This window comes from Sycon ciliatum, chromosome 1 (assembly GCF_964019385.1).
Source record: "Sycon ciliatum chromosome 1, ocSycCili1.1, whole genome shotgun sequence".
In the NCBI taxonomy this organism is placed as follows: domain Eukaryota; kingdom Metazoa; phylum Porifera; class Calcarea; order Leucosolenida; family Sycettidae; genus Sycon; species Sycon ciliatum.
This window is the reverse complement of record NC_088643.1, coordinates 1,678,340-1,699,854: the sequence shown is the minus strand read 5'-3', so window position 1 is coordinate 1,699,854 and position 21,515 is coordinate 1,678,340. Positions and strand designations below refer to the sequence as shown.

The 21,515-nt window shown below is 45.6% G+C and overlaps 1 protein-coding gene across 1 annotated transcript; it reads left to right on the top strand.

Annotated features, from left to right (window-relative positions):
- The first annotated feature begins 9,290 nt into the window (after nt 1-9,290).
- Nucleotides 9,291-20,772, top strand: LOC135809845 (protein cbp-1-like). Its single transcript, XM_065323285.1, has 7 exons — nt 9,291-9,397; nt 11,229-11,512; nt 12,075-12,212; nt 13,222-13,347; nt 15,186-15,469; nt 15,747-19,495; nt 20,628-20,772. Exons 2-5 carry the CDS (start codon nt 11,468-11,470, stop codon nt 15,399-15,401), a joined length of 525 nt encoding a protein of 174 aa, XP_065179357.1. The 5' UTR covers nt 9,291-9,397; nt 11,229-11,467; the 3' UTR covers nt 15,402-15,469; nt 15,747-19,495; nt 20,628-20,772.
- The last annotated feature ends 743 nt before the right edge of the window (nt 20,773-21,515 follow it).

Genomic DNA, 21,515 nt, shown 5'->3' with positions numbered 1-21,515 from the left:
AGAAATCTTGTTTAGATTGGCAAGGATGGCACAATTGCGTGTAAAGCAAACAGAAATAGGAATATGCGAGCTAAGATGTAGACATCAGGGGAAGGGGGATTGCAAAATGTGCGTGCACATCCCTAAGGTTTTCAAGAAATGGAAAAAAAGAAGAAACTATAGCCGGGTCATTTGTTCCTCTATTTCTTATTGCGCAGTGCTTCATTAAATAGTCTACTCATCTTTCTGGGACTGGCTGGGAGTAGATCTAAGAAAATAAAGTCTCAGTTAAAATCTATTTTTAAATTGTCATATTCTGCTTAAAAAACATTGAAGCTACCTGCAGTAGAAGCATACTAAATGTTTGGCATGTTTCTTTACAGTAGGACGTCACTTCTAGTTGCTCCAGGTTTGTTGCTTGTACTTCTATTGAACTTCACTATCTTTACCCACATGATGTGGCCACGTGCTTCATTCAGCAAACGACACTTCTCCAGAAAAGTGATCACTGCTTGCTGAGCATTATGGTGGCCTTAAAGGGGAAGTTCCCCTATAATGAAAACTTTACAACTTGTAGCGAAAAATTCACTGATTCCAATGATTCCAATGGTGAAGGTCCCATGTTGATCCAAGGAGCCGTTCCCGAGTTATACCTGCTTGAAATTTTCACTAAATTTGGTGACATCATGATGACGCCATTGACTTGGAAGGACTAGGCCGGATTTATGACGTCGGAGAGACAGACTTTGTGTAGGAGTAGATGAGGAAAACCAATTTCATTCTTGTTTCTCTGCAACAATTATTTTCATACTAGAATTTTTTCAAGTCGGGATACCAGTAGTGTGTTATACATGTATGTCCCATACCGAAGTTTGAAAAAGATCCGACTTCTTTGGGACAATATCAATGGAGAACCAAAATACTGAATTTTCCCCATCCACTCCCATACAAAGTCTATCTTTCTGACGTCATAAGTCCGGCCAAGTCAGGGCAAGTTAATGACGTCATCAACAATGTCACCAAATTTAGTACAAACTTCAAAGCTAGTATATCTCGGAAACGGCTACTTGGATCAACATGGGACCTGGACCTTTACCATTGGATTCAGTGCATTATTCGCTACAGGTTGTGAAGTCTTCATTTCAGGGTGAACTTCCCCTTAAAGGCCGATTCACAATACAACTTTTGCTACGCGACATGCGACTTGCGACACCTGCAACGAGCTGCGACCGCGACACACGATTCACAATCGTTTTAAGGTTTGTGCGACATCCTGATGCAGTGTATGCACTATGCATGTGCACTGAATGAGCATTCCGAGTAGAATCTGTACTCCGTTTGTGTATGACGCACGTCGCAAAAGCTGAACTCTCTTCAACTTCTGCGACAGGCACCTTGCGACTTTACTCGACAGGCCTAGACTGGTATTTTCTTGTCGCAAATCGCGTGTCAAGTCACGAAACGTGGTATTGCCAAACGGCCTGATAAGTGTATTCCTGGATACTTGCTAATGATTCTTGTTTTGCTGTTGTGCTTTGTTCAGTCGAAATGTCTGCGGAGATTGTGCGGGATACGTTTCTTCCAATTGTGGATCAATTGTGCGATCATGATGATCGCAAAACTTTTCTACAACCTGTCGATACGATTCTTTTGAACTGTCCGGTAAGTGAATGAGTCACGGGACACAGTCACTGATTTAGCTTTTCACTGCTTGCAGTGTGCTGCTTTGTTGATGTCCGCTGGTACTGGATTGGCTATGTACTGTGTGTATGCATGTTCATGTATAGGTGTTGACGTTTGACGTTTGTGCTGTCACATTTTTACCCTTCAGGACTATCTGGAAATCGTGAAGGAGCCAATGGATTTGTCAACTTTGAGACAGAAGCTTTGCAGTCTTGAATACACCGATCCATGGGAATTCATTGCGGATGCCTACAAGATTGTGGAGAACGCATGGTTGTACAATAAGAAGACCACAACAATTTATAAGCAAGCTACTCGAGTGAGTTCTGTTGTCCTTCCCAGAACCAGAATTTGTGCTGTTCATCTCCTTATGCTTCAAATACAGACTGATTCACTAAGTACAGTTGTGCCTGGTGAAATTTGCCCTATAATGCATATTTCGCACGCTCAACGTCCAGCTCTCTCTGTTCCAGTCTTGATCGCGCATTGGCGTTGTATGCTCAGTCTGGGAGTTGCTGCCCTGGAAGGCATACGGATGCGGATTGACATGTAACCAAAGTCATGTTCTAGCATGATTGTACATATGTACTAGCATGATTCTACACATATGATAGCATGATTGTATACATGTTCTAGCATGATTGTATACATGTACTAGCCCAGTAATACAATCAGAACTGATCCTTGGCGCAAGTTTTCCATTTCACGTTGGATTTCATTGAACGCAATTGTACTTATGATGCCGGAGATACCCCAAACCCAGCTAGTTTAATAGTGAGGTTTCTCACCAATAATCATCATAGTTCGTACCCAATATTTTGCTGTTTGGTCAAAAATAGCTCAGTGTGCATTGGTTAACCCAGAATCCCCTTGTTTCTGACTTTGTTGTTCCGATGCAGCTACATGAGTTTTTCAAAAAGATCATCGATGAGCCCATGCAGAATATTGGATTTTGTTGTGGCCAGTCGGTAAGTACTATTTCACTGAAGCGTGGATGTGCTATCACATTCTATACTCGAGATAATTATGCTATCAGGTTTGAACTATGCTGGTATGCGTGCTTTGTTATGCTATAACTTTGCCTTTTTTTGTCATTCTGTCCTTGTTCCTGTTGATCTACAGAGGTTCTACACACCTCAAGTGCTGTATTGTGCGTGCAACTCCTGCATTATTCCTCGAGATGCGGTCTGCTATGTGTACAAGGGCAAGGAGGCGATGGTGCACTATTGCAAGAAGTGCTTCAGTGAAGTCAACAAGTCAGTCAATGTGGGATCTGAAGGGTACGTATTTGTCTTACTGTTCCTAACTCTCTGCTAACGTAGTGCATACCCTAACTTAATCCACACTAGTTCAGGATATACATAATATAGTATATTTTTGATACTAATGTTTTCCTTCCATGTTTGTTTTCTCGCTTCTATTTTCAGGGACGTTTTGAAAGCGAAGTTTCAGGAGATGAAAAATAACGTCAAAGACCCTGAACCCTTTGTGGTTTGTTCGATTTGTGCACGGCGTATGCACAAAGTTTGTGTTGGATTCCATCCCTCCATCTGGAAAAGAGGGTAAGTGGATGCGTTGGTTTGGGATGTGTGAATTGAGTGCCATTGTTGTGTGCTCTGTCCTTATCATAATTGTACACAATGTGTGAGTGTGGGTGGGTATTAACAAATCTGACTGCACACCTCTCTGTGCTTACCTGTTTGCATTTCAGCTATGAGTGCAAGGAGTGCCTGACAAAGAACAACAAGACTGAGCCTGTCAACAAGTTCACTGCTGAAGGTAACTATGGTCAGGATTAGAGTTCGGGTTAGAATAGGGTTATTTGATCAGAAGCCGACAAATTCCTTTGCAAACCATACGCCATAAGCTGGATTAGATTGGATTGGTTTATTTCTCGAAGAACAAACAGGCAGTGTTGCCTTATTACATGAGATCGGCTACTGGCACACAAATATAAGGAAAAAGGAAAAGATTAAAAGAAAAAAAGAAAATAGAGTAGGTTTACAACAGCAGAGGAAAGATTATAATAATTATTTGATCAGTAATAAAAAAAGAATAAAGGAATAATTTGATCAGTGAGCAACGTTAGTCAGTAAATTTTCAGGTGGGATAAAAGAGCGGTCCGGAATTGACCGGGTTTCCCCAGTGATCAAGTTAGCGCCAGGGTAACAATATTACCACTGGGTTTTAGGCAGGTAACAGAAAGGCGCGAGCATCTTGAACCTTGACCACGCCGATTGCTGATGGCAATGATAACGTAATTGCGGTATTACTGTGTAAGAAGGCACTTGCTGCTCCTGTCTTTTTGAAGAACCTGGGGGTACTGCCAGTCAGGTGCAAAATTCCTTACTACCAGTTGCGAAGAGACACATTGCAGAAACCCACCCTTGAAGTTGCCTTGGAAAGGGGAGACTGGACACAAGTTGAAGAAAAGTGTTGCAGGTAAAGGAATAAGGTGGCTTCGAGTGTGGTTCTTTTTGCTTCTACTCATTTCTGGAAAACCACTACGGTGGTGAGTGTGATTGCTCTGGTAGACCACTACCCCATGTACTGAACAGTTGCTTTGTGAGTGAAATATGTGCAGACATTTTTTAATGAGATGAAAAACAGAAATAAAATAAAAAAGGTGAAGTGAAAGCCTGCTCACAACTCCGCCCAGCCTTGCGAACCGGGTGGGAATGGTGGATTTAGAACCCGGGTTCAACTCTCAAGCAAGCGCTCTCCACTCTTAACTTGTGGTGTTAGTGGACATTATAGCGTAACTTTTAGTTTCTTGATCCTTTTTTCTATACTATAAATTTACCCTTGGCTCTCCATCCGAGTCCATACTTTATTGTGCCATTAGAAAACGCAACCACTTTCAGAGTCCTCCGAAGAGAGTCTGCGACGTTAAACCACGCACACCTACCTCAACCGAAAAATAAATGACCTGCCACCCGGGTTGTCAACTCCATCCAGAATACAATTCTACGACTCGTACAGTACAGAACTATATCTGGTCTTACGGTTGTAAGTGCAACACAGCTAGGGAAATACATACCTCGGCCTCAGCAGCAATCTTCTTCTCTTTTTCCTCCTCCTTTTTATGTAGAATCTCTAGTTCAGTTGCGTTGTTGGGTGTGGCGAGTCGGATGGGCAGGGAGGCTGGGCCACTGACGCCTGAAGAACATGCGAAGGGCTCTAATTGAAAACGAGATAAATCCATTTTGTGGAAATTTCAGGAAGCGCATTTTTCATTTTCTTCATTTTCGGCCTGCACTGCAGCATCAGAGACTTTTATCCCGTTATGCGGAAGAACACAAACTTTAGGCATCATTGTGATTGGGATGTATCGCGATTTGACCCATAAAACCGACCCACAGACGTCTGGTGGGTGCAAACGAATTCTTTCGCGACGAAAAACGCAAAAACTCCAGTTTTGACCCCGAGTACGTTGTCGTGCCTTCAGGTGTAACGTCCCTGGTCTAGCGCTACGCGACAAGCGCCAAGCACGTGACGCATAGTACAGGCCCAGGCACGGCACAAACTACAGTACGCATCCACTACTGTGTTTCACAAACGGCGTAGGTTCGTCGAAGAAGGTTGAACGTCGAGGGTTGACGCAAGAAGAAATTTCAAATCCTTACCAATACCACCGTACAAAAGGGATTTCCACGAGAGGTCCTGCCACATCACCGATGTCCACTCCAACCACTTGCCTTGCACCTGAAGAGTCTTCAACCTCAAAATCTGAGTGACTGAGAGTGAGTGAGTGAGTGAGTGAGCGGGAGTGAGTGAGTGAGTGAGTGAGAGAGAGAGAGAGAGTTAGAGTGGGTGAGAGAGAGAGGGTGAGAGAGAGAGAGAGAGCGAGAGAGAGAGAGAGAGAGAGCGGAGAGGGGGGACGACTGGGTTAGTTATTGGGTTATCTGGCATTGGCGAAATCTGGGCATTGATACTGGTCTTATTGTTCACCTGGAGAAAACCTAAATATTTGTTCATGACTTGTTCTCTTGTTGTTTGTAGCACTGCCGCGCAATGCTCTGGCTACATACCTTGAGGAGAGAATCAACGCTAACCTTAAAACTGCTGATACGAACCGTGAAGCTGGCCACGTTCACATCCGTGTGCTCTCCAGCAGAAAGCAGACAGTGAAGGTCAAGGATGCAACCAAAGAAAAGTAAGTAATGTCTTTTGTTGGTGGCAGTGGTGGTGCTGGTGCTGTTGTTGTTGTTTTTTCAATTTTTTCCACGCATATTTAGGCATATATTGTCGTAAGAGCACTCTCCGAATCAATCTAGTGTGTGACTTTTGTTTATTCAATTTGCTAAAGATGACATTCTACCTATTAAGGTTCTGTGCCGTCATAAGGTTTGAACAGCAAATAGTGCACCAAAGAATGTGCAAAACATAGTATACCTACTGTATTCTCAAGCAAGAAAAAAAGATCTAAGGGTACTTCAAGAAAACGGGCAGGAATCTCTGGTATGTTTTCCGGTGTTTTCCTTGTGGCTAGTAGGAATATACTGGGTACCTGTCTATCGCTGTGTACTAGTATTGCTTATTCACATGGACCTCTGTTAGTGCGGAGAGTTTTCACAAATCATCATACATCTGTCATACAAACCAACGTTTTTCATTATACTCAACTCTGTGTGTGTGTTTCTGTGTACATGTGCGTGTATGTGTATGTTTCTTCCATTAATGCCAGGTTTGAGGAGCTAAGTGCTACATCTTTCCCGGAGGAGTTTCCTTATGTAGCAAAGTCTGTCTTTGCTTTTGTGGAAATTGATGGCCAGGACGTGTGCTTCTTTGGCATGATCGTGCATGAGTTTGATTCTGACTGTCCCGAGCCTAATAGGCGGTAAGATCTATATCAAGAGTAGATAAACAAGAGTGTGCAACTCCGGATCTCTCCTGCACAATCTGCAGATACCCCGCGCCCACGGCGGAATTTTTTGTTTACGTCACCTTTTTTCAGAGAAACGCGGCTTTGCCGCAGAGCAGTGTGAGAGCACGTGCTGGGCACCGACCTTGCAGTGTAAAGCCCAGCCAAGTGCACGAGGGAAAACTCTCCAAAAGGCTCGCAGCGCGTGCGTCGTCGAAAAGATTACGTCAACAAAAAATTCCGCCGTGGGCCAACCCATGCGGAGTTGCACACTCTTGTTTATCTACTCTTGTCTATATCCATCTTGTGCTCCTGCTCTCTTTCTCTCTCTCTTTCTCCTTCTCTCTCTCTCTCTCTCTCTCTCGTCTTTGACTTTGTTTAGTTTGCTGTACAAGTGCATGTACTACATGTAACACTGATGACTGCTGAGTGAAATCTCTTCAAGACTTGCTCTCTGTTCTCTGCGTATTTTTTTGTAGGCATGTATACCTTTCGTATCTGGACAGTGTCCATTTCTTCCGGCCAAAGCAGTTGCGTACTCAAGTGTATCATGAGCTGCTTATCGCTTATCAGGACTATGTCGCAAAGCGAGGCTTTGTCGCTGTTAACCTTTGGGCATACCCTCCTGATAAAAACCAAGACTATATTTTCAACTGTCATCCACCTGGGCAAAGGATACTCACACAAGAGCGTCTAATAGAGTGGTACAAGACAATGCTGGAGAGTGCAGTTGCTCGAAAAGCTGTTATCAAGTTTCGCGTAAGTGCTCTAAATCAACTCATTTTCGCTGGCCATTTAATTTCGCTGATTCCGCCGCTTGGTGCCAATTGGCCAAAGTTAACCGCAGGCCAAAGTTTGTCATCGAGGCAAATGATGCATAATCCACCCATGGCTGCCCGTGAGGGCAACAATTATTAAACGATCTTTTCTAAATCGGCCAAAGTTTCTCACCGTCCAAAATTTGTTGATTTCCAGAGTAGCGAGAGTAGTTATCTGCCACCGATACCTCATCCAAAGGGTATCAAACAACATGGGAGTACATACAGAAGATTCCAGTGTAGCGTCAGTGATCTACATATTGAATTTATGACAGTTGTGCATGTTCTTTGTGAGGATATACTTTAGTTCGATTAACCGGTTTAGAACCAGTTGTGAAAAGATATCAGTTAACAGTTTGTGTAACGGTTACGCTGGTACTTTTCGAGTTTTCGAAGCATGCATTTTTACCAAATTTGGCAGTTTTCCAACCTATGGTGTACGCACACATGCATAAATGCACACTACCTAGTACCATCCGTTACAATTTGAATCAACTTCATGACACTTTTAATGCTTCTGGCCTGTGAATCTATGTGAATGAGCATGCAGACATTTGCATGTATTAGTAGTAATTTCGCACGGTACATTTCAAACAAGGATATTGTACTATACTGTTCAAACTAGCTACACGCCGTACTGCTCTAGCTTATAGGTTGTACTCCGATAAATCGACTGTTAGCGTAGCAGTTAACCATTAAGGTGAAAACCGTAGCCGTTTGATCCCTATTGTTATACTGGCAATCTAATGTTGTTTATCCTTTCTCACTTTTTTGATCTTTCAGGATATTCACCAGTCCACACTTCAAGATCAAGTCAGCGTACCGACCGGTATGCCATACTTTGAGGGTGATTACTGGCCTAAAGTGTTTGAGAAGATCGCCCAGGAGGAAAAAGCGGAGAAGATCGCAGCTGAGGCCGAGGTATGCATTATCTTCTGTGTAGAGCAGGACTGATGGTTCACATCTCTCTCTCGAATTCAACTCCATATCAAACATTTTACCACCGGTTGGATGGCATTTGGGCACCAGCCGCTGTTCGTCTTATGGTTGTTGGCAATTTGTCTTTTTTCAATGCCGCTGAGATGATGGAGTGCATGGGATGAAGGTGACAAATTCGGCGATAGTTATAAGAAAGTTCGTTGCTCTCAATGTTCGAACTTGCACCTTTCCCACTTTTCCGTTCAGCGGACTCATTATGTTATTACAGAAAAGTGGGAAAGGTGCAAGCTCGAACATTGAGAGCAACGAACTTTCATATAATTATCGCCGAATTTGTTACTAAAAAATCCGTTTCTTATGTTATGCAAAACAACAATGTGATGACAGCCATTCCTCAAATTGCACTGCTCTGCACTGCAACTTCTTTGTATTATTACTCAACGTTCTTTCATCTTGATCAAATCTTAAAGGTTAGGACTAGATTAGGAGGAGAATGCCTGAGGATCAATACTTCCATTAAGGATACAGTAGTGATTCTAAAATATTGGCCATTGAAATAATACCTTGTAAATAACATAGCAAGGGGCGCTACGCTGCTCTGGAACTGGGAAGATACCTTAGGTGTTCTCAGTGTGGGAAGAAGACAAACCATACACTCGCTTAAAGCTTGGCGTATGCCAATCCCCCGCCAAGTAGTGAGAGCTTTATTTCATAAGCCAATGCCTTCCTGAAGCCGTAGAGCGTCACTTGTCAACGACTAGTAGTAGTATTTATTTTTCTTACCATAGGATGCCTCAACAGTGATATACACAACTATTAAGTGGGCTGATAACGAGATAAGTGAAAAGGAAAAGAAAGGAAAACTAGACAATATTTGATTGAGAATGCAGTGATCCATGTGGATGGATTTGTTTATTGGCCAGGTGTGTGAGGGGTATGATGACCGTGATCTGTTGTTGTGTGCCTGTATTGCTATGATGTCAAGCAGAAGAATGGCAAGAAGGGATGCTCCCAGCCGCGGCACGGCCGAAAGAAGAAGAGCAAGCCGGCACCGGCACGGAAGAGAAAAGATTTCGCTGCGCGTGTCCTGACCCGGCTGGAGAAGGATAAAAGTGTAGGTCCATGGTTTCATTCTTTCTTTGCATTGCGTATACCTGTGTCTCGTGGTGTGCGACGACTGGTTTGTTTTCAAATGCATGTTTTAGATTTGTTTCTAACTTGATTGTTTCTTCGGAGTTGAATATCATGAGCAAGAAATCAGTTTTAGTGCAGCCCTTCACAATCAAAATCAAGCTGACAAGTTATGATATTCTTCTCAAAAGCCTTATTTAGCCATTTTACCCACAAATGGCCCACATGGGAAATTGTATAATCAATAATTTGGTCAAAATACGCAATTGTGGGAAAATCATGCACCGTTGGGAAAGGAAAGCCGTGCATGAGACATGCTTTAGGATAGGGCTGAAATGAGTATCTCGACTATTCAAATATTCGTTAATTTAGCTTTGCAGAATGAACATTTGTGAGGTAACGAATATTAGAACTGAAATTTTTTCCCAATATGCTCGACACAAATGTTTTATTACAATCAGCGTGCAACCTTACGGAGCCATCTGACAGCGTTTCTGGGGCGATGTTGCTCTCAACAGAGAGCGAAGCAAGGTCGCTGAAGGTTTTTATGTCAATGGCGTTGGTTTCCTCCCTGAAGTATACTTTTTTGCCTGTATGATGAGGCGGGGTATTCATGCCCTTGTCAGAACTCTGACGATTTGCATGAATTATCAATCAAGAACATTTGTTCGTTCGTTCGTTCGTTCGTTAGAGTCAAGAATGTTGAGAAATTGTGTTCGTTTCAGTCCTACAGTTTAGGTTGTAGCAATACTCTCTCTACTTACAGGGCAAGCCTGGAATAAGTGAGGCAAGTTTGCGACGTACACACTGTAAGCCCATCAGCACATAGAGCTTCATCTGTGGGACACAGGTGATTGCAAATTACGACACGTTTTCTGTCGTCCTTTGATTATGCGAGGTGGCTATCGAAAACGTATGCCCTTGTATCTGAATATTAAAATGAGTTTCCGCACGTAACATTCGATGTTTGAAAGTGACTTATTTTTTGTAGAGTATATTGGTGTGTCATAATGGTACTAAAGTTGGTTGCTCCAACGAGGAGCACACGCTTCTTGCCGACCTAGACACTTGAGTGACTCACGATTGCCATCCGGAGCACACGAGAAGCACGTAGCACCTTCCGCTCGGCAAACCTGAAAGAAAGCACCACTGCCTGCTCAATACACAGTGTGTCAAGTTCGGCAAGAAGTTTGTGCTCCTCGTTGGAGCAACCAATTTCATCACTAGTACCGCCGAAGTCGCAACTTCTAAGTTCATAATGGTACTAGTTTGTAAAATTATTGCCTTTGGGTGTTACTCTTTCAGTGAAACCATTTCTTGTTGAACCTTCTACTAGTATCTTAGTTTATGCCCCAGCTGTTACGCTGTCATCACACTACGGTACAAAGCGCTGTGTCTACATCCACATAAAGTTTTGGTCGGTTGTCATGATGATCCATGTACAGAGTGAAAGCGGGAGCAGAAGAAACGGGAAACGTAGACGTGGTAGCCAGCGGGAGTGGGCCCCTTTTTTTATATAAAAGGGTGTATCTCCCACAGTCTGTTTAAAAGCGACCTTGTACGTGGGAATCTTCAAATTTCTCCAAAACATGACCGCGTGTACTGGTCAAGAACTGTGCCTGTTTGATGACACGACTACCCGTTTTGGATTTTTCACTGTGGACGCAGACGTAAGGGGAAGCCAGAGAATGAAGTGTGATGACGGCCTTACTAGCTCCTTGGGTGTTGCTGGTATTATCGCCTACGCTGATTTCTTGTATTCGTTGCTGCCAAATTTTCCTTACATTACCTTTATTCTTGTTCCTTTTGGCCAGGCATTCTTCACCATCACGCTGATTTCTTCAGAAAAGGTTGCCAACCTTAAACCCATGCCGGAGGATGTGGCCGAGCAGCAAAGCGGCAATGTGATGGAGAGTCGGGATTCAATTCTTGCGTACTTTCGTAAGAATCATCTCGAGTTTACAACTTTGCGGCACGCGCAGTACGCTACACTGTGCATGCTCGTCGAGCTGCAAAGCCAGTCAATGTAATCGGCTACCGCTGCAATACCTGCATGGCTGAAATTATTGGAAGTCGTTTCCATTGCCCAGTGTGTGACGTAAGTTTGCATATTCATATTGGCCACTGTGTGTTTCCAGATTTTGTTTGTATTTGTTGTCTCAAGTTCTCTTAGTTCTTCTAGAGTAGACTGTACATAGAGGTACACGACAGAATTTTTAATCCACATGACTGTAGCTTCTTCTGTACAACATGCAACACCTGCAGATTGCAGGTTCTTTACTCACCAGTAGTGTCCAGATCTGCCTCCATTCTGTATCTGATTGTTGTTTTGTACGTGTTTGTGTTTTGTACGTGTTTGTGCCTCCTTATGCTAGGATTATGACAAGTGTGCTTCTGGTCTGTGAATCTATGTGAATGAGCATGCAGACATTTGCATGTATTAGTAGTAATTTCGCACGGTACATTTCAAACAAGGATATTGTACTATACTGTTCAAACTAGCTACACGCCGTACTGCTCTAGCTTATAGGTTGTACTCCGATAAATCGACTGTTAGCGTAGCAGTTAACCGTTAAGGTGAAAACCGTAGCCGTTTGATCCCTATTGTTATACTGGCAATCTAATGTTGTTTATCCTTTCTCACTTTTTTGATCTTTCAGGATATTCACCAGTCCACACTTCAAGATCAAGTCAGCGTACCGACCGGTATGCCATACTTTGAGGGTAATTACTGGCCTAAAGTGTTTGAGAAGATCGCCCAGGAGGAAAAAGCGGAGAAGATCGCAGCTGAGGCCGAGGTATGCATTATCTTCTGTGTAGAGCAGGACTGATGGTTCACATCTCTCTCTCGAATTCAACTCCATATCAAACATTTTACCACCGGTTGGATGGCATTTGGGCACCAGCCGCTGTTCGTCTTATGGTTGTTGGCAATTTGTCTTTTTTCAATGCCGCTGAGATGATGGAGTGCATGGGATGAAGGTGACAAATTCGGCGATAGTTATAAGAAAGTTCGTTGCTCTCAATGTTCGAACTTGCACCTTTCCCACTTTTCCGTTCAGCGGACTCATTATGTTATTACAGAAAAGTGGGAAAGGTGCAAGCTCGAACATTGAGAGCAACGAACTTTCATATAATTATCGCCGAATTTGTTACTAAAAAATCCGTTTCTTATGTTATGCAAAAAAAACAATGTGATGACAGCCATTCCTCAAATTGCACTGCTCTGCACTGCAACTTCTTTGTATTATTACTCAACGTTCTTTCATCTTGATCAAATCTTAAAAAGGTTAGGACTAGATTAGGAGGAGAATGCCTGAGGATCAATACTTCCATTAAGGATACAGTAGTGATTCTAAAATATTGGCCATTGAAATATTACCTTGTAAATAACATAGCAAGGGGCGCTACGCTGCTCTGGAACTGGGAAGATACCTTAGGTGTTCTCAGTGTGGGAAGAAGACAAACCATACACTCGCTTAAAGCTTGCCGTATGCCAATCCCCCGCCAAGTAGTGAGAGCTTTATTTCATAAGCCAATGCCTTCCTGAAGCCGTAGAGCGTCACTTGTCAACGACTAGTAGTAGTATTTATTTTTCTTACCATAGGATGCCTCAACAGTGATATACACAACTATTAAGTGGGCTGATAACGAGATAAGTGAAAAGGAAAAGAAAGGAAAACTAGACAATATTTGATTGAGAATGCAGTGATTAATGTGGATGGATTTTTTTATTGGCCAGGTGTGTGAGGGGTATGATGACCGTGATCTGTTGTTGTGTGCCTGTATTGCTATGATGTCAAGCAGAAGAATGGCAAGAAGGGATGCTCCCAGCCGCAGCACGGCCGAAAGAAGAAGAGCAAGCCGGCACCGGCACGGAAGAGAAAAGATTTCGCTGCGCGTGTCCTGACCCGGCTGGAGAAGGATAAAAGTGTAGGTCCATGGTTTCATTCTTTCTTTGCATTGCGTATACCTGTGTCTCGTGGTGTGCGACGACTGGTTTGATTTCAAATGCATGTTTTAGATTTGTTTCTAACTTGATTGTTTCTTCGGAGTTGAATATCATGAGCAAGAAATCAGTTTTAGTGCAGCCCTTCACAATCAAAATCAAGCTGACAAGTTATGATATTCTTCTCAAAAGCCTTATTTAGCCATTTTACCCACAAATGGCGCACATGGGAAATTGTATAATCAATAATTTGGTCAAAATACGCAATTGTGGGAAAATCATGCACCGTTGGGAAAGGAAAGCCGTGCATGAGACATGCTTTAGGATAGGGCTGAAATCTCGACTATTCAAATATTCGTTAATTTAGCTTTGCAGAATGAACATTTGTGAGGTAACGAATATTAGAACTGAAATTTTTTTCCCAATATGCTCGACACAAATGTTTTATTACAATCAGCGTGCAACCTTACGGAGCCATCTGACAGCGTTTCTGGGGCGATGTTGCTTCCAACGGAGAGCGAAGCAAGGTCGCTGAAGGTTTTTATGTCAATGGCGTTGGTTTCCTCCCTGAAGTATACTTTTTTGCCTGTATGATGAGGCGGGGTATTCATGCCCTTGTCAGAACTCTGACGATTTGCATGAATTATCAATCAAGAACATTTGTTCGTTCGTTCGTTCGTTCGTTCGTTAGAGTCAAGAATGTTCGATTGCTGAGAAATTGTGTTCATTTCAGTCCTACAGTTTAGGTTGTAGCAATACTCTCTCTACTTACAGGGCAAGCTTTGGAATAAGTGAGGCAAGTTTGCGACGTACACACTGTAAGCCCATCAGCACATAGAGCTTCATCTGTGGGACACAGGTGATTGCAAATTACGACACGTTTTCTGTCGTCCTTTGATTATGCGAGGTGGCTATCGAAAACGTATGCCCTTGAATCTGAATATTAAAATGAGTTTCCGCACGTAACATTCGATGTTTGAAAGTGACTTATTTTTTGTAGAGTATATTGGTGTGTCATAATGGTACTAAAGTTGGTTGCTCCAACGAGGAGCACACGCTTCTTGCCGACCTAGACACTTGAGTGACTCACGATTGCCATCCGGAGCACACGAGAAGCACGTAGCACCTTCCGCTCGGCAAACCTGAAAGAAAGCACCACTGCCTGCTCAATACACAGTGTGTCAAGTTCGGCAAGAAGTTTGTGCTCCTCGTTGGAGCAACCAATTTCATCACTAGTACCGCCGAAGTCGCAACTTCTAAGTTCATAATGGTACTAGTTTGTAAAATTATTGCCTTTGGGTGTTACTCTTTCAGTGAAACCATTTCTTGTTGAACCTTCTACTAGTATCTTAGTTTATGCCCCAGCTGTTACACTGTCATCACACTACGGTACAAAGCGCTGTGTCTACATCCACATAAAGTTTTGGTCGGTTGTCATGATGATCCATGTACGGAGTGAAAGCGGGAGCAGAAGAAACGGGAAACGTAGACGTGGTAGCCAGCGGGAGTGGGCCACTTTTTTGTATAAAATGGTGTATCTCCCACAGTCTGTTTAAAAGCGACCTTGTACGTGGGAATCTTCAAATTTCTCCAAAACATGACCGCGTGTACTGGTCAAGAACTGTGCCTGTTTGATGACACGACTACCCGTTTTGGATTTTTCACTGTGGACGCAGACGTAAGGGGAAGCCAGAGAATGAAGTGTGATGACGGCCTTACTAGCTCCTTGGGTGTTGCTGGTATTATCGCCTACGCTGATTTCTTGTATTCGTTGCTGCCAAATTTTCCTTACATTACCTTTATTCTTGTTCCTTTTGGCCAGGCATTCTTCACCATCACGCTGATTTCTTCAGAAAAGGTTGCCAACCTTAAACCCATGCAGGAGGATGTGGCCGAGCAGCAAAGCGGCAATGTGATGGAGAGTCGGGATTCAATTCTTGCGTACTTTCGTAAGAATCATCTCGAGTTTACAACTTTGCGGCACGCGCAGTACGCTACACTGTGCATGCTCATCGAGCTGCAAAGCCAGTCAATGTAATCGGCTACCGCTGCAATACCTGCATGGCTGAAATTATTGGAAGTCGTTTCCATTGCCCAGTGTGTGACGTAAGTTTGCATATTCATATTGGCCACTGTGTGTTTCCAGATTTTGTTTGTATTTGTTGTCTCAAGTTCTCTTAGTTCTTCTAGAGTAGACTGTACATAGAGGTACACGACAGAATTTTTAATCCACATGACTGTAGCTTCTTCTGTACAACATGCAACACCTGCAGATTGCAGGTTCTCTACTCACCAGTAGTGTCCAGATCTGCCTCCATTCTGTATCTGATTGTTGTTTTGTACGTGTTTGTGTTTTGTACGTGTTTGTGCCTCCTTATGCTAGGATTATGACAAGTGTGCTAAGTGCCATCAGGAACGCGGCCATTATCACCCGATGGAGCAACATGGTCGGCGGTGATTAAAGCTTTGAAGCCAATGAAGGCACCTGTAGTGTTCACGTGTACCTACGCACTGTGGCATTCCTTGGCCACTCCAGACATTCCGCCCCCTGGACCTTTTCCAATTTATGTCTCCCTCTACGATGCCGCCATGCGCTGGCCCGCCTGGACATGGAGTTTCAAACTTTATCTTGCTGCGTCCAAAATTAGCGATGACGACCAACAGCGTGGGCTACTCCAGTACCTGGGAGGAGACGACATCCAGCAACTCGTGCCCACTCTCAGCAACACAGGGGCAACATTCGACGACCTCGCCAAAGCGTTGCAGGACGAGTTCGATAAACACCAAAACAAAACGCTCCTCAGGTACAATTTCCGTCAGCTTCATCAACAGCCGAACGAGACTATGGAGGGTTTCTGTTGTCGTTTGGACGACCACGTGAAACGCAGCGGCTTCCCGGTTTCGGCCGCGGAGAAATTGGCTGTCTTGGACCAGCTGATCATCGGCTGCAAGTTCAACGACCTTCGGCGAAAACTGCTGGAAATCGATGGCCTCGACTCCCACAAAGCTCTGAAAGCAGCCCGCGCGTATGAGGCCAGCATCACCCATGTACTCGCCATCAAGGACACCTCTCTGGGCTCTTCAGTGGCTTCACATCAAGACGCCCACGTCGCTTCCCTGGCATCAGCAGCGCCCCAGCCTGCCCATGTGGATGCCCTCTCAGGGTCACAGTGCCACGCCTACGCAGCTGCACGCCAGCCCTAAGCCCAGTGTCCACAGTCTACCTCATCCGGTCTGACCTGCTACAGGTGTGGAAAGCCAGGCCATGCCACATGTGACGCTGCCAAGGGCCAGTTCTGTAGCCGCTGTGGCAAGCCAAACCATTTCGCTGCGGCATGCTGCGCATCGGACTCCGCCATCCAGGCCCTCACGTTCAGGGAACGCCGTCCCCACCAACACTCTGACCAGCACGCTGTCAACAGCGGCCACCATGCTATTCATGCTTTAGAGATTGGCGCAGAGCTGTTTTCTACCGACTCTCCGCCTCGCATATGTACGGCACCCTGCCGTGAGGATGCCCGGCGCACCGTGTACGTCAACGGCATACCCTGACTGTCTTGGTGGATAGTGGTGCCAGTCACAATATCGTCAATACTGATGACCTGGCAAAAGTTGCCCCTGGTGCAGCACTTCAGCAAACGGATGTGCAAATCTTTGCTTACGGCTCAACTTCACTTCTTCCTCTTCTGTGTAGCATCACCCTCTGTGTTTCCTCCGCTACCATGAGTTCGACGGCAACATTCCTCATTGTCGCACACGCGCCACGTACCACTGCTATCGTTGGCCGCGAGACGGCTATGCGTTTTGGCCTCATCCAGCTGGTCCACAGCGTCGAAAGTCTGCAAATGCCAGACGACCTTGCTGAGTACCACGACCGCTTCCAGGGCCTCGGCTGCATCAACGACGTAGAAGCCCATATCTACGTAGATGGCAACGCCCGCCCTGTCGCTCACGCACCATCCAAAGTGGCTGTCCACTTCCAGGAGGACGCAATCGCTGAGCTCCATGAGCAGCTCGCAACCTAGTCCACGATGAGCGCCTGCACGCCTGCCTGCAACGCCTACGTGTCCACAATGTTACCCTCAACCAGGCGAAGTGCCAGTTTCGCCAAACCCGCCTGGCCTTCATGTCGACTATCTACAGTCGCCGGGGCACTCAGGCCGCACCACACCACAATTAGAGCATTGCTGTTTTCGCCACACCCAAGTCACCATCCGATATCAAGAGTTTCCTGGGTTTGGCGACATTCATGCGCCATTACATCCCCGACATGGCCACCAAGACGGCACCCCTGCGGAAACTCCTTGGCAAGGGTCAGCAGTGGGATTGGTCACCCGAGGCTCAGGCACCATTCAATGCCATCAAAGCCGACATGGCAGCTGATCGGGCCCTCGCCTACTTCGACCGTACCTAACACACTCACCTTTACGTTAACGCCTCACCCGTTGGCCTTGGCGCCATCCTCTGCCAGTCTCCTGAAGCGGTCGTCCAGGATCACTCCGAGCTGAAACCAGTCGCATTCGCAAGCCGCAGCCTGACCCCACTGAGCAGCGTTATTCGCAAACGGAACGCGAAGCCCTCGGTGTGAAGTAGGGCTGCTTGCGCTTCTCCCATTTCCTCAGCGGCGACCCCGGCTTCACGGTCCACACTGACCACAAGCTCCTTCTACAGCTGCTTCACCCGTCTTCACGACCTCCACCCCGCATTAAAGGGATGGCTCTCAAGGTCCAAGACCTCCACTTCAAGCTGGTGTATTTAACCTGGCCCTACCAACCCAGCAGACGTTTTGAGTCGTCACCCTCAGCCACATCCTCCCCTGCCGAATGTTGGTGAGGAGGAGGACACCGCCTATATCAATGCCATCGCGCAGTCCTCTGTTCCCAACGCCCTCCTCTTGTCCGACATCCAAGGCGCAACTCGAGCAGACTCAACGCTCCAGGCCGTGCTGCTGTCACTGCAGACGGGCATGTGGGACGACAAGGCAGTGGACATCCGCCCTTTCTACACGCAAAGGCATGAACTCTCCGCTGCCGACGGTCCCCTGCTCAAGGACCATCGTCTGGTGATTCCACTGTCTCTCCGAGAGCGGACACTTCAGCTGGCCCACTCCGGCCACCAAGGCATGACACGGACCAAGCAAGGACTGCACACGAAAGTCTGGTGGCCTGGCATGACGTCAATCTCTCTGCTGCCAATGCCTCTCCTGTCAGGCAAACACGCCAACAGGCCCATACAGGCCGGAATCCACACTGACCCCACCATCGACGGTGCCATGGCAACGGGTGTTTGTCGACCTGTATGGCCCCTTGCCAGGTTGAAGCACACTCTTGGTTGCGGTGGACCAACTGAGTCGCTACCCAGTCACTCACGTGTTCAACTCCACTCCTGCTACAGCTGGCGTCCTTGCAGTGCTCCGCATTGCGTTCGCAGCATTCGACCTGCCAGAACAAGTGGTCTCTGACAACGGCCCCCAGTTCCGCTCGGCGGAGTTCAACCGTTTCCTGGCCCAGATGGGCATTGCTCACCGCTGCACGCCTCCTCTCTGACCCCAATCCAAAGCTGCAGTGGAGCAGATGAACTGCACGATCGGCAAGGTCCTCCGTGCTGCCCAACTGGATGGCCGAGATTTGCATGCTGTAATTGATGAGTGGCTACTCGCATATCGCGCCACTCCCTACCCCGCCACAGGCCTGCCGCCAGCTACCATCATGTTCATCCGCAGCATCCGGGACACTCTCCCCAGCCTGTGCACGGCCCCAGCACCAGATGCGACCGTCACGGCGAACAAGGAGCATGCGTTCCGCGCCCGCCAATGCGAGGCGGCGAACCACCATCGCAGTGCGCAACCGGCTTCGACCATCACCCTCAAGCCGGGTCAACAAGTTCTGCACAAGAACGAGCGGCAGCACAACAAGCTCGACTTAATCTGGGATAAAAAAACACATGGACTGTGGACGAGATGACGGGTCTGTTGTTGTGTGCCTGTATTACTATGATGTCAAGCAGAAGAATTGCAAGAAGGGATGCTCCCAGCCGCAGTACGGCCGAAAGAAGAAGAGCAAGCCGGCACCGGCACGGTAGAGAAAGGATTTCGCTGCGCGTGTCCTCACAAAGCTGGAGAAGGCTAAAAATGTAGGTCCATGGTCTCACTCTTTCTTTGCACTGCGTATACCTGTGTCTCGTGGAGTGCGACGACTGGTTTGATTGCAAATGCATTTTTTAGATTTGTTTCCAACTTGATTGTTTCTTCGGAGTTGAATATCATGAGCAAGAATATCAGTTTTAGTGCAGCCCTTCACAATCAAAATCAAGCTATGAAATTCTTCTCAAAAGCCTTATTTAGCCATTTTACCCACAATGGCCCTCATGGGAAATTTTGAAATCAATAATTTGGTCGAAATACGCATTTGTGGGAGAATCATGCACCATTGGGAAGGGAAAGCCGTGCATGAAACATGCTTTAGGATAGGGCTGAAACGAGTATCTCGACTATTCAAATATTCATTAATTTAGCTTTGCAGAATGAACATTTGTGAGGTAACGAATATTAGAACTGAATTTTTTTCCCAATATGCTTGACACAAATTTTTACTACAATCAGTTGGTTGCTCCAATGAAAAGCACACGCGAGAGAGAGAGAGAGAGAGAGAGAGAGAGAGAGAGAGAGAGAGAGAGAGAGAGAGAGAGAGAGAGAGAGAGAGAGAGAGAGAGAGAGAGAGAGAGAGGGGGGAGGGAGGGAGGGAGAGAGAGAGAGAGAGAGAGAGAGAGAGAGAGAGAGAGAGAGAGAGAGAGAGAGAGAGAGAGAGAGAGAGAGAGAGAGAGAGAGAGAGTGAGAGTGAGTGAGGGAGAGTGAGTGAGGGAGGGAGTGAGAGTGAGAGAGAGAGAAAAATACAGAGAAATACGAAGAGATGCAGGGAAATAGAGAGAGATAGAGAGAGAGATAGAGAGATAGATAGAGATAGATAGAGAGAAAGAAAGACGGAGAGAGTGAGAGTGAGTGAGTGAAAGAGTGAGTGAGAGAAAGAGAGTGAGAGTGAGTGTAAGAGATAGTGAGAGAGAAAGTGAGAGTGACAGAGAGAGAGAGAGAGTGAGTGAGAGAGAAGGTGAGAGAGAGTGAGAGAGAGAGAGAGCGGAGAGGGAGTACGACTGGGTTGGTTATTGGGTTATCTGGAATGTGCGAAATCTGGGCATTGATACTGGTCTTATTGTTCACCTGAAGAAAACCTAAATATTTGTTCATGACTTTTTCTCTTGTTGTTTGTAGCACTGCCGCGCAATGCTCTGGCTACATACCTTGAGGAGAGAATCAACGCTTACCTTACAACTGCTGACACTAACCGTGAAGCTGGCCACGTTCACATCCGTGTGCTCTCCAGCAGCAAGCAGACAGTGAAGGTCAAAGATGCCACCAAAGAAAAGTAAGTAATGTCTGTTGTTGGTGGCAGTTGTGATCTGGTGCTGTTGTTGGTTTTTTTTCCATATATTCCACGCATATTTAGACATAATTATATTGTCGTAAGAGCCCTCTCCAAATCAATCTAGGGTGTGGCTTTTGTTTATTCACTTTGCTGTATATGACATTCTACCTATCAAGGTTCTGTGCCGTCATAAGGTTTGATCAGCAAATAGTGCACCAAAGAATGTGCGAACCATAGTATACCGACTGTATTCTCAAGCAAGAAAAAAAGATCTAAGGGTACTTCAAGAAAACGGGCAGGAATCTCTGGTATGTTTTTCAGTGTTTTCCTTGTGGCTAGAAGCAATATACTGGGTACCACCTGTCTATCGCTGTGTCCTAGTATTGCTCATTCATATGGACCTCTGTTAGTGCGGAGAGTTTTCACAAATCATCATACATCTGTCATACAAGCCAGCCTTTTTCATTATACTCAACTCTGTGTGTGTGTTTCTGTGTACATGTGCGTGTATGTGTATGTTTCTTCCATTAATGCCAGGTTTGAGGAGCTAAGTGCTACATCTTTCCCAGAGGAGTTTCCTTATGTAGCAAAGTCTGTCTTTGCTTTTGTGGAAATTGATGGCAAGGACGTGTGCTTCTTTGGCATGATCGTGCATGAGTTTGATTCTGACTGTCCCGAGCCTAATAGGTGGTAAGATCTATATCCATCTTGTGCTCCTGCTCTCATTCTCTCTC